General features: G+C 40.5%; 1 protein-coding gene across 4 annotated transcripts in view; it reads right to left on the bottom strand.

Annotated features, from left to right (window-relative positions):
* Positions 1-1,271: 1,271 nt before the first annotated feature.
* Positions 1,272-13,870, bottom strand: part of CTNNB1 (catenin beta 1) — a 52,960-nt gene continuing 40,361 nt past the window's right edge. For all 4 annotated transcript variants that reach the window (XM_069730131.1, XM_069730132.1, XM_069730130.1 and 1 more), the window contains 15 exons: positions 9,757-9,805; positions 9,365-9,592; positions 9,036-9,289; positions 8,598-8,836; positions 8,230-8,431; positions 7,941-8,085; positions 7,618-7,721; positions 7,192-7,530; positions 6,591-6,749; positions 5,826-5,945; positions 5,512-5,662; positions 4,873-4,994; positions 4,069-4,129; positions 2,240-2,463; positions 1,272-2,149 (listed from right to left, as the gene is read on the bottom strand). In XM_069730131.1, the coding sequence (XP_069586232.1) occupies positions 2,255-2,463; positions 4,069-4,129; positions 4,873-4,994; positions 5,512-5,662; positions 5,826-5,945; positions 6,591-6,749; positions 7,192-7,530; positions 7,618-7,721; positions 7,941-8,085; positions 8,230-8,431; positions 8,598-8,836; positions 9,036-9,289; positions 9,365-9,592; positions 9,757-9,769 (2,346 nt within the window). In that variant the 5' untranslated portion in view covers positions 9,770-9,805 and the 3' untranslated portion in view covers positions 1,272-2,149; positions 2,240-2,254. The remainder of the gene's footprint in view (positions 2,150-2,239; positions 2,464-4,068; positions 4,130-4,872; positions 4,995-5,511; positions 5,663-5,825; positions 5,946-6,590; positions 6,750-7,191; positions 7,531-7,617; positions 7,722-7,940; positions 8,086-8,229; positions 8,432-8,597; positions 8,837-9,035; positions 9,290-9,364; positions 9,593-9,756; positions 9,806-13,870) is intronic.

A 13,870-nucleotide genomic window follows, 5' to 3' on the forward strand; every position in this document is an offset into this window, starting at 1 on the left:
AAAAAATAAATGGTGTCGCTCAAAAGTACAACTCATCCAGCGAAGAAACAAGCCTTTTTTAACCAAAAAAAAAAAAAGTTATGGCAGTGGGAAGGTGAGCAAAAACAAACGAAAATATCTTGTCATGAAGGGTTTAAGTCCAAGTTAATAAGGGTGCAAAAAAGTTTTCAAAAGAAATAGGACCAAATAGTTTTTTTTTTACATTCATTAATACAGTGTAGTCATCTAAATTCAAGATACTATACAGTTGAGCTATATGGGATCAAATCTGTTAGCCCTAGACTTGAATAGTCAAGTTTCATATGAAATACAGGAAAGATTACTGCATGCCGTGATTTTTTGGGGGCTACTGCTTCATTCCTGTTGGCTTGTGATAAGGGTCCCAGTAGAGATGTACATCATAGAATATCTGTGTGCCAAGTCTGTATCTCCTATGCTGATCTATCAGCATTAAACCCAGCTGCTGTCCAAATATTGACAATTCTTAATTTTGGTAGGTTAAGAGTTTGAATATTTAATGAAAATCTGCTCAATAGTCAAGCAGCTGTCCATGGTCAATGAAGGGGTTTTGTCCCAATGGGGGTTTTCTGTGATCACTTTATTTTTCCCAATTGGCATAAAAACTGACAGGCAGGTGGCATTTATTTTACTCACTACCTGCCCATTATTGGCTCAGAGTGGTATAAGACCACCAATGCCGCTTCACATCAGAGTAACTTACTCTTTCGGGCTGCCCTGTCACCAGGGTGTGACAGCCAATGACATGCAGAGGAGAGCCGGCTGTCAGTCAGTATGTCGTCGGTCACAGCCCACCAACACAGCAGAAGAGACGCTGCTGCTCTGCTAACATGATTGGAAGCTGCTGAACCGCTGGCTGGAGGGATCCATGACTGCTGACCCAGCAGAGATCAGTGCTGGGCACAGGCAGATAGTTCACAACTACCTGCTGGCAAGTTCTTTAGCTCATAAAAAAAAAAAAGGATGTAAATACTGCCAGATAACTTAAGGGTCCAAAAAGTTTGCACCGTGTAATGTAAAATACTCATTGAGTAATGGCAAACCGATGGGTTTAAATAAACTTTCTTGTAAGTTCAAACAAGATAGCATAAAAAAATCCATTCTGTCAATGGCAGCAAGTAGAACATTCACAAGTTACCATTTCCCATTTACTGCCCATTCATAGACATACTCCATAAAGTTAGACCACACAGCAGAACATTTACAGCAATGGATTTTGCAGAGAAATGACGCTTCTGTTCACACTAGACACCTGAATTTAAAAATAACTTTACTTTGTTCATTCCATTTACAAACATAGAGGTTCGTTCCTTAAGACCACAGAAACCCATTCCACATGGACTTGCTTAAAATAACGTGACACAGTAGAATGCATTAAAAGTCCACTTTAATTCTTCTGAGCCATTTCATGATCTGTTTTCATTAAGCATCTGTGGCCTCAGTACATAACTTTGGGATAAAAGGCAACTGGTAAACTGTCCATTACAGGTTCCAAATAAGTTCTTACTGGCCCCTACCCAGACATATCCCAGATAAAAGCTTTGATCAAAAATCGATCCACCTGCTTATTTTAAGCATATTAAAAGTAAACTATTTGGACCATTTCTATTTGTCTATGTTTTATACAAAAAGGCTACACAATGTTCCACTTTTATTCAGGATACAATTAGAGTGATTATGAATTAGTGTTCTACACTTACTTGATCCTTAAAAATTAGAAACCGCTTTAGCAATATGCACTAACTGAACACTACAGAGACTTAAAATGTTACCGCAGAAAGGGAAAAGAAATCTAAATACTAAGAAAAGCAAGCTAGGTCAGTACCATTACAGAGATAAAAAAAATAAAAATAAAAAAGTTATTTAAACAAGCAAGGCTAGTGTTTGAGAAGTTCCAGCTTGCAATCAATTCTTGTGCATTCTTGATGTACGAGTCACTTCCAAAAATCCATTGGTATTGTTCCTCCGACCAAAAATAAGGACCAGAACATAAAGTTAGCTTCCATTGTTCCCATAGGAAACTCAGCTTGGTTAGTGTGTCAGGCACTTTCTGAGATAACCAGTCCACCACTTGAGCCCTCTCTCAGCAACTCTACAGGCCAATCACAATGCAGATTCATTCTGACAATAACTGCAGTGGGAAACAAATGAAGCCAGGTTACCATTAAATATAGACCGACAGAACGGATATAGCATTGCCAATAAGCGACAACACACTTACCGAAAATAGATATATTTACAGGTCAGTGTCAAACCAGGCCAACTGATTGCTGTCACCTGGGGGCAGGCCATCCATAAGATCCTGAGCGTGGCCTAAATCGGGCAAGCCATCAACTGGGTATTCAGCACCAGGATGATGTCCTCCCATGTCGTGGTCCATCATTGGGTCCATTCCCATTGCATCTTGCCCATATCCGCCAGCATGGAAAGATCGGTAGCTGGGATCTGCAAAAAGTTATGGCACATTGACTGAGAGAACGGCAATACTTAAAACACAGATCGGCGTCAGTTGGAGTCAAGTCCAGAAGCTCAGGCCGCTGCAACGTGCAGGACACAGCCCTCAGCATTAGCGCCCTTCTAAGTTTTACATTAAACATTTAAGTGGGACTTGTGTAGAAACGGAAATACAATCTTCTGTAGCGCTAAGGTCTGCAGCAAACTTTCGGCAAATTAAAAAATTGTAATGTCAAATTACTACAACTAAAAAAAAAACAAAAAAAAAAAACCAAGAAATAGAAGAAAAAAAATGCATATGCATCTACTGGCAACTGCATAGAATCGGCAGACCACTGAAGAGTGTTCTGTTCCAGAAGTACTGATGTGGCTTGTGATTGGGGCAGCAGTCGGGTCTGATCTCCAGCCAATCACAGGTTATAACACATCGTCATTCTACCAGCAACCAGTCTTTCTCTGTGATCGCAGACCAAGGAGAAGTCTGCAGATTTGCTGCAAAAAGGCTTTTTTGTAGCCCCAGCATAACTTTCTTCCCCCAGATAACCTGTTTAAATACCAGGGCCAATGCAAACAATGATGTAATTTTAACCCCTTAGTGACAGCGCCAAATTTTTGAAATCTGACCAGTGTCACTTTATGTGGCAATAACTCTGGAACGCTTCAACAAATCCCAGTGATTTGGAGATTGTTTTTTCGTGACACATTATACTTTATGCTATTGGAAAAATTAGGTCAATATAGTTTATTTATAAAAAAAGATCAGAAATTTGAGGAAAATGTTAAAAATTTTTGCAATTTTCAAACTTTGCATGATTATCCCTTTAATCCAGATAGCCATACCACAGAAAAACGTTAGTTAACATTTCATGTCGGCTTACATCAGCACCATTTGTAAAACATTCTTTTATTTTCTTAACCTTTTTGGAGGTTTAAAAATGTAGCAGTAATTTTATTTTTTCAAGGAAATTTACAAAAAAATTTTTTGGGGGGACCTATCCATATTTGAAGTGCCTTTAAGGGTCCCATATACATTTTGGGGGTTTCTCAATATACCATTTTAAAAACAGCACCCCTTGACATATTGAAAACTTTGAAAACTGCAATCAAGTAGTTTAACAACCCTTCAGGTGATTTTCAGGATTTAATGGCAAAGCGGCATGACAAATGAAAATGTGTATTTTTACCACCTAAATGCCGCTAACTTCTGAACAGGTTACAACAGCCATCAGATTAAGGCTGCCATTTGGTCATGAATTTCCATGGCAAACATTAGGACACCACAATCAGGATCTGAGGGCACCAATTGGGATAAAGAGGAAGACCCCACACTTAACCGTTTATATGATGTAGTCACTATTGGCAGCAGCATCTAAGGGGTTAAATAGATTTGGAAGGGGCAAACACTGATCCTGGCTAATGCAGCAAATTGTCAGCTATAGTGTACAGCCGACAGCTGCTGGATTGTCAACTGTATGGGGAGGCTATTCTCTTATATCTCAGGTCAGTTAAAAGATGTATTGGCGGTCATTAAGGGGTTAACACTCCCACTCCACCCCAAAGATAGAAAACAAATCATAAATAAAACCAAAAACTCACCATCTTGTCTATATCCAAGTGATTCTCCAGGGGCACATATGTCAACACCAAGATCTCCAGCCTATTAGGAGGGGGACAATTGCATTAAATAGTGTATAGCTTTTTTTTATTGAAAGGTTTTGTTTTTTTTAAGAGGTGTTGTATACAAATGATCTCTGCAATTTTAGGGTATGTGCACACGTCTGGCATGCATGAGGAATTTTCCTGAGATAAACATGAGGTTTTCCGCATGCGTGTTTTTTGCATTTTTTTCCCCAGACACTCCAAATGCCATAATAATGGAAAATCCGCAAAACTAATGAACATGATGCTTATTTTTCCGCAATGCGTTGTTTTTTTTTTCAGAAAAAAACACATCATGTGCACAAAAAATGCGGAATGCATTCTAAATGCTAGGATGCATATGTATGTGTTTTTATTGTGAAAAAACGCAAAAATCCCTGAACGTGTGCACATACCCTTAAGCTAACATTAAGTGTAACATTAAGATGCAAAAAGTTATATTTTAAAACACCCCAAGTGGTGCGGTTTTAAAGTCACCATTGCTGCTCCCAGCATGTGATGAGTCATGTGACCTCAGCCGCCATTGATTGCCTGCAGCTTGTCCGTATTCCATCAGTGGCTGTAGCAGTTACATGACTGTCACATCACACGCTGGAATAACAGGGCCGACATAGTTGGGACGGTACAATGGGTGGGGGGCCCACAAGCAAGTTTTCTTCTTCACATGGGACTGTGTTTAAGTTATGATTGTTTAGTAGTGGACAACACCTTTAAAGGAAAATTAAGCTTTAAAAAGCTCACCTCATTCCAAGGCATTGGCTCAGTTCTGAACAGAGAGCTTGTAAGTTCAACTGACAAACGCTTCTTGTAGTCCTGAGGCTTGTCTTCAGACATACGGAACAGTACAGCGGCTGCGTATGTTGCTGCAGAGGGAGACAAGCATTCAATTAACTTTAACTTGCAGTAGATTGGATACAATGAGAAAAAATAAAAAGAACCACATCACTTTACAGTTATATTTTGATCCACTCTTGCCAAATTATACAAGTTACAGGACATATAAAAGGTGCGATTGTGGGAGGGAAACCTGACCATGCACATTTTTTCATCCATGGTTACGGCACTTATGGACATAGTACAGCACGTAACTGTCAATCACAGTTTTATTGTTGTGTGACTATTGGGCCATGTATCTGAGCCCTCCAGCTCTTGGAATTGGCAGGTGACAGGTTTGACATCCAGCAATCAGACAATCATGTATATTGTGGACAGGCGATCATGTTGGGCCCTCTAAATCCACACAAGACAGCCATTACTGGAAGTCAGCTTGCTTGGGCTAGTCTTTAAATGAAAGCAGGAAGTGATGATATTCAAGAACGTAGAGTCAGAACGTAGCGTTCAATATTATAGGGCTGGGTGATTTGTGCCGCTTTTACTCACCAACTCCTTCATTTCTTGAGTGAAGCAGTTCTGTCAGAGGGGCAGTAGCACCTTCAGCCTCAATAGCTTCAGCGGCTTCCTTGTCTTGAGCCAGCTCACAGAGCACACCAGCTGCAACCCTTTGGATGTTTTCAATGGGAGAGTATAACAGCTACAAAAAGGAGGAAACATGTTTACATTACTTTAAGTTCATTTCAGTCACCCCCCACAGGAAAAAAAATAAATAAATCTTGCTTTATCACTGGCAAGTGCATCATCTGTTAGCCCTTTGCTACAGTAAAAGTTTTACCCAAAAGCCATAATTTTACATTTACCTGTACAAAAAGTGGAATGGTATTTAGCCCTCGGATAACAATTCTGTTGTGCACATCCCGTGCAAGAATATGAAGAGCCCCTGTGCACCCTTCAACAATTTCTTCCATACGTACACCTTCCTAATGAAAAAGATAAAGGCAATAGGGGCAGAGCATTTACCAATCCACTTATGGTAGTGGGACAGCGACTAAATGTTAAATCCACATACTAGTAAACCTGCTGCCATGTAGACTCCATATTCATGAGCCTTGTATAACGGCCACCACTACTGCTCATTGGCAGCTTCCTGCCTTTACACAGTAAGTAGCCAGTGGTGTGAACAGGGTTATACAGATCTAAGATTGGCAGCAGATAGTCATTTTTATCAAAACCGTGTGCAGCCCAATAAGCGATCTCTTATGCAGCTCTCAAATGGGGTATCTGGATGAGATGATCTCCAATATTGATATGAAATGCTACAAGTGACAGCTGCTTCATATTCGCAATTGTGGAAATCACAGTAGTCAAGACCTTAGTTGCTAACTATTTGTGGTCAAAAGATATGTAAAGAGTGGGGGAAACCCAAGTAGTACCAGCAATAAAGACAGAAAAGTTAAGCATTTTTATTAGGGAAAAAAAAAACTAAATAGATTACTGCATTTGCCTTTAGTCTAGACTATTATTTGATTTTTATGCCATCTGCATAACAAGACCTCATTACAATGGAGCTCCTATACTCATTGGGCAGAGAGTGTTAAGGATAGTTCTAGAATTATGCAACATACCACAAACTGCTGCTGTGTTCCGCCCATAGATGTGCGACGTTGGGTGTCCTGGTGTGCACGGACCAGAAGCTGAACCAGCCTTGGAATAGCACCTTGTTCACGTAATGGTGCATGGTTAGCTGGGCACAATGCAAGGTTACGAATCAAGCCAACAGTTGCCTATAAAAAATTTAAAAAAATATTAAAAAGTCGCTTTACAAAAAAATAGAAGATGAAAGTACACAAAACCACCCCAGCCTGTCATTCCTTTAGCTATAAAACCTAAACTGTTGACCCAGATATTCACCACATTGTCTCGTTTTCTTCCTGCTCCAGAGAAAGACAAGTTCGATAGCTTTGTAGGTGTGAAAAGGTGGTGGAGCAAACCAATGTCTGCAGGAACATGCAGAAAATCTTGCGGATACAAATAGCGAGAGCATGATCTTAAAGGTATTTTGAGGTTTAGTCTTCTGAAGTCTCTTGTAGTATGTGTAAGACAACGCAGTTTTTGGAGCAGAAACTGCAAATTCTAATCAAAATGCTTTAAAACCAGGAGTTTCTGCTCAGAAAACTCTACAAAAAGCCTGCACAGATATTAAAGCTAAATACCTCATGTGCTTACCTTAATGAGCGGCCAGTGAGAGGGTGGGTGCAGTAACTTTACCACCACTGGGAGTCCATAGTGGAGTCGTACAGCATTCTGAGCCATCTCGGCTTCTTGGTGTCTGCTGGTAAGGTGACGAAGCGCACATATAGCAGGCTCTGTGATGTCCTCTCTGTCACCAGCACGTAGAACTGTGCGCACTAGTGCCTCAATACCACCAACTTGACAGACCATCATCTTATTCTTGTAGTTGTTGCACGTGAGATTGGACAGAATACCAGCTGCACAAGTTACAACATTGATATCATCTGATCCAAGCAGCTGAACAAGGGTTCCTAGCAGGCCTTCCATTCCCTCCTGTAATACAATCACGTTGTAAAGCTAATGAATTGCCAGGGATAGAGGCACTATCTACTATAGAATCATAATTTAAGAAATGCTTACCTGTTTAGTTGCAGCATCGGAAAGATTTCTTAATGTCCAGAGACAATTCTGTACCAGACGCTGGCTTGGGTCTGTGAGGTGCAACCCCAAAGCTTGCATGCCACCTAGAAGACAGCAAGAAGTGGTATTTATGTAGCATGGACTATAGGTTCAAACAGAATCCGGACCAAGATTTCAAGCTGATGTCTACAGGTCACATTTGTTAATGCAAATACTAAACCCTACAAAAGCACAGAGTCCAAACGCATAACAGTGCTGCATGAGAACTCTTCCAGTAATGGATCAATATGACCAGAATCCATAGAAACTCCACCAAATCTTACCTGCTTCAACAATAGCAGGCTTGTTACTGGAGCAGACGGATAACACCTTCAGCACGCGACTTGTGGTCCACAGAAGTTTCTCATAACTGTAAGTCCTCATTATTGTGACCAACGCTTGAGGACCACCACTTGCAAGAATTATTAACTAGAGGGGAGAAAAAAAAAAACCAAAACTTAAGAACCAACTCATTAACTGCCAAACGTGTAATGTATGGGTAAAGCACGCTTCTACAATCTTGAACACGACTGTACTGCTCAAACCCCATACAGCCATGTTAGCATAACATACCTTGCTCTCTTGGTTCCCATAAGCTAAAATTTGGAGACAATCTGTTGTGATGGCTAAAAATTTGACATTTGTTTTGTTCAGCAGGGCAACCATTTTCTGCAATCCACCGGCTAAGCGAACAGCCATTTTTGCACCTTCTTGATGCAAGAGAAGATTGTGCAGTGTTGTGATTGCGTAAAAGAGCACAGAATCCACAGGTGACCTGAGTAAGATTATAGAAAGACATATTGAGTGCCAAAAATATTTTAACGGTTAAAGTATTAACTTTAGAAAACATTATCTAATAAAAATACACAAACTTTAATAGCTAATGGAGACATTTGTGATTATGGCAAGACTGTCAGGAACACCGTTCAGAAGAAACCTACCCAAGCATTTTGACCAAAGCAGGAATGCCTCCAGATTTGAAGATAGCCAGCAACCCTTCACGATGATGAGAAAGGTTGTGAAGCGTACCAGCAGTACACCGCGCTGTTTCAACATCATTTGTGTTTTGCATGGTACGAACAATCGCAGAAACCATCTGTGGAGAACGCATGATGGCATGGCGGGAAGCTTCCTTTTTTGACAACTGATGAACCATAACTGCAGCTTTGTTAACCACAACCTATAGAACATATAAAAATATATATATAAAAAAATTGTAGTGTTACGAAAGTGATCTGAAGTGGTGTCTAAGTGCAAACATCACAACACAAAGCTTGGAAAAGCCTTGGTAATGTTTAACACCAATCTTACATTTCCTGAATTAAATATTTAATTACGCACAATAAATGCTGCTAGGCGACTACAGAAGGGGAGCTTACCTGATCCTCATCATTAAGCAGTTTTGTTAGCTCAGGAATAGCACGGGTAGCCAATTCTGCATCATCTTGGTAGTTTATCAAGTTGACCACAGCATGTTTCAGCATCTGGGAAGGTTCTGCCAAGCGCTGCACATTTGTAGGATGAGCAGAATCAAACTGTGTTGAGGGAATCTGCATGCCTTCGTCTAGCGTTTCTGGAAACATGGCAGCACGTACCCTCTGGGCTCTGGTCATTGCAAACTGCCCATCAATATCTGCAAATCAATAGAAACATTAGAATATGGAAGCCTCTGCAAATTAATAGGAAAGTTATGAAATCTTCTTTTCACCTGCCACTTGATCTTGAGTGAAAGGCTGCGAGAAGCCCTGTTCCCATTCATACAGTACTTGGGACGTGTCCACATCTTCCTCATCTGGATTTCCCTTCCCGCTAAGAGATGGGGCAGTGGTAGTAGCTCCAGAATGAATTCCAGAATCCAAATAAGACTGCTGTTGCCAGTGACTGACTGCCGCTTTCCGATCTGGCTCCATTGCCATGTCTAGCTCCATTAGGTCAGCTAAATGGAAAAACACAAATCCCAAAATTACAACTGGCCAAGCGTCTTCCTTATATCATAACTGTGCAACACAAATTAACGTCATGTGCCGTGTAGTCTATGAAAACAAAACAGACGTTATTATTCCCCCCTTAACATGTCTAGGGCCTAAGAAGAGGAGTCACCTTGATTTGCCATGTTTCAGTCCAAGACAGACTGCTGTAATGTAGAAGCCTTAAAGAAAAAAAAAAAAAAAAATTAGGACACTTCAATTAAAAAAAGGTAGCAAGTATTCTTACAGTAAATTGAAGCAGACATTTAACTTACTCAGCTTATTAGGGAATTACATACAACACTTCCAGTTTACTTAAATATTTGATACTAGGTTTACCATTATGGCTGCAATGCTTAGGTTCAGCTTCTTTCAAAATGCATAATAACTGATGACAAGACAGCTCAGCATAGCAATAAGCACAGTCATGCACATCAGTTCATGTGGAGGAAGGGCTCCATGGATGAGCACCATTTGTACATGGTATACCACATGGTATCCGACAGGGGCCGTGACAGTACCAAGTGCAAGTTTAACTCCTTATTAATTCTAGGGTCTTGATACTACAACCAAATCAACTGTTACACAACCTTCTAATAGACAGTAACAGTGGAGCTAATGCAGTTCCTGTTCGGGAGACCTGCAAATTAAACTTGCCCCAAAGGCCATTACACACTGTTCTCTTCAGCATATGATCCAGTGATTTTGCACAGGGAGAAGAGTTTCAGCCTTTTGTGATGCAGTCCTATTCCAAGTCAGGAACCAAGCTGTTCCCTCCCCCACTTGGGACTGGGTAATAGAATACCTATATGTTCTACAAAGCAGAATTGTGGCATTGAGAAATCTCTTCCAGAAAACAACCCCTACAAGGGCAGTGGGGGGGGGGGGGTTTGAAGAAAAAAAAAAAAAAAAAAACGCAATTTCCCCTAAAGAATTTCTCAAGAAATTAAACACATTTAAGGCTGCCATCACACTATCAGTATTTGGTAAGTATTTTACCTCAGTATTTGTATGCCAAAACCAGGAGTGGAACTAATAGAGGAAAAGTACAATAGAAACATATGCACCACTTCTGTATTTATCACCCACTCCTGATTTTGGCCACAAATACTGATGTAAAATACTCACCAAATACTGCTAGTGTGACGGCAGCCTAATAGGGTCTTAATTTTAGAAATAACAAAATGGTGACATTAATACAGGTATTTGCCAAGGAAAAAAAAAAAAAAAAAAAAAACACTGCTGAAAGTTTACTATGAGGTTGGACAGTACTCTGGTTGGCAGAGTCCCTTTAGGCTGTGTGCACACGTTGCAGTTTTTTTGCGGTTTTTCCCGATAAAAACGCTATAAAACCACACAAAAAAAACTGCATACAATAAGCATCCCATCATTTAGAATGAATTCCGCATGTTTTGTGCACATGTTGCGTATTTTTCGCGGAAAAAAACGCATCGCGGTAAAAACTGCAGCATGTTCATTAATTTTGTGGGGGTTTTTTTGCGGATTTCCCACTACTAAATGCATTGGGAAGTGTCCGGAAAAAAACGCGTCAAAAACGCATGCGGTTTTCTTGCGGATTTCTTGCAGAAAATGTCCGGTTTTCTCAGGAATTTTCTGCGAGAAATCCTGAACGTGTGCACTTAGCCTTATATTAGTTATCGGCACCCAAATGAGGTTTTTCTCTTTTTTAAGACTTTCTATTAACACATAACAATCATGTTGGCTCTACAGGTTTGTGGCTTAAAAACACGTCTTGCTACTGCTGTCTGTTCGCTCCAAGACTTATGTACAACGTTAATTGAAAACAAACTTGCTAAGCGAATGGTCTTTGTTGGAGCCAATGTCACACTAAAGCCCAAAACTAAGGTGTAGGCACATGGTGTAAGCACACTGGACACAAAGACGCTCCTGCATTAGACTGGTGCTATTCTCGCAAACAAGCTGCCACCAAGCTTTACCTGTCTGAGCCCTCATGGTGCAGTATGGCTTCTATAGAGGGGACAGGTAGTCATTATGTAACCACAATGAAGCCATGACCATTTTGTCAGCCTAGCAATTCAAGGACTCTAATCAATGGGCTTAAGGGCAACAAAGCAATTTACTGTCTACATATGTAAATAAAGCAGTGCTTTCAGCATCTTATGACCCCACTTTTTAATGTAGAAAGGAGCAGGCTAAAACCTGAAGAAACTTAGTGTATGATGACCTCAATTAGTTCTTAAAAAAAAAAAAAGTCCCCACATGGAATGTTTTTTCATTTGGCCACTGACACAAGTGGCCAAGACTGGAAGGCTATGGCTCTGCTGCTCACTGTTTTTTGCTGTGTGTATGGTCCATAGCCCCTGTTTGTAAGGCAAGGACTGACTTCTGCCAACAGAGAAGAGGACAACTGCCGACAATCTGAAACCATTTCAGAGATGTACATTTACAGTCCACAACAGCCACAAACCCTTCCATCACTGCAGTAGTCAGTAAGGACTGCAGACAGATCCTAGACTACACCTCCCTTTACATAAAACATTTGTCAGTCTGGACATTTTGGTGAACAGCATTCACTTGTCATGGTTCAGAAATGTTACTCTTGTTTAGACTACAGGAAATGGATTAGAATAGGATACTGGTAGGAGTAGTTATAGCCTTGTATCCCACACAACTAAAAATTATGCTCCAAACCCCTGAAAGCACTTTACATCCATATTCATAGAAATGGTTTGCTTAAGGAATCAATATATAATACTAATATAATACTAATCACTACTATATATTCTTGGGTCTCTTGTAAAGCCAGGAAATGCTGAAAAACAAACTAGAATGGAGACTGGGAAAGTTGTCAAGAAAGTGACTGTCCAGAAATGTAGCCTCCCAACATGGCCACTACCACAGGATTATAGATATTAGCTGATAGGAACTGCAAGTCAGTAATAGCATGAAAACAAAGCAAGAGGACAGGGCAACAAGACCGTCACAAACACACATTTCCCATATAAATAGATATCAGGGAAACTTCCCTGCATACACAAGACCACCATGAACATTACTGTGCAATACATAGATCAGTCTCCAGCACTGGCTGCCTTCACCAGTCCGTACATGTACATAGTCACCATCTGATGAACCCTCCTTTCCCCGATAAAGGAAGGGGATTATGGAAACCGTAAACGGGATCAGCAATTCCTTCTCCATTTTATTAGCACTCAGAACGGTGGCATTTTACCTGGTTTCCACACAAATCCACGGCCAATCTGTTTAAATGCTGAAGAAATGGTCCACTGTACATTCTCCACCTCAACATCAAACAGGCTTTAGATGCAGATGCCCCTCAATATCATGGCATATTGATTGTCACGTTACTTAGCAGCAGTAATAGCAATGTGCCAGATCATTGTGTTCCTCAGCAAACCCAAATACTATTACCACGGTTAGCACTGTTACTTTGCAGCGCTGGGGTCCTGGGTTCAAACGCCACCAAGAACAACATCTGCAAGAAGTTTGTATGTTATCCTGTTTGGAGTGTGGGAGGAAACCCGCGCAGACATCTACTGATAGGAATTTAGATTGAGCGCCCATGAGGACAGTGATGTCTAAAGCACTGTGGAATGAAATGGTGCTAAAGGAGTAAAATAGGATTACTGTGATTGTAAACACCCTAAAATGGACACCTGTCCACTTATGAACTGCAAAAACCCAGAGGAGGTTGTAGGTGAGCAATAGAAACATAATTCTGCAGGCAACACAGGGTTAAGACTGTCCTCAAATAACATCTTATTAAAACGGAAATACCAGGCTGCCATCTCCATGCCAGTTACTGACCATCCAGAGAGCATTAGAAGCAGGAACATCAGGAAACATGAACTTCAGTCCCACAAATATAATGACATTTCTGTGCTAAAGTTTATCAAATGAGAAAATAAAAAGTCTGGAAACAACGTACAAACTAAGGAGAAATCAGGTCAGTAGCATTTATAGTTTGATTCCTCTGAATTGTCACTATATGATACACTGATGTAACTTTGTAATATACACAATAGATTTTGGCAGCCAATGTAGAACAGGTCATCAGTCATTGGCATCTTCATCTCTAAATTAACCAGAAGAAAAATAAGTAAATAATGAACCTCGACTTATGGAGAGGGGAAAGAAATACAAAAGGCACCTTTAGTGAACACCAAATCTGAGGTGGCCAGGGCAGGATCCAGACCCAACACACCAGTTCTGCAAGGGGATTGTGCCAACCGAGGCTCCATCTA

Source organism: Ranitomeya imitator, chromosome 6 (assembly GCF_032444005.1).
Source record: "Ranitomeya imitator isolate aRanImi1 chromosome 6, aRanImi1.pri, whole genome shotgun sequence".
Lineage (NCBI taxonomy): Eukaryota > Metazoa > Chordata > Amphibia > Anura > Dendrobatidae > Ranitomeya > Ranitomeya imitator.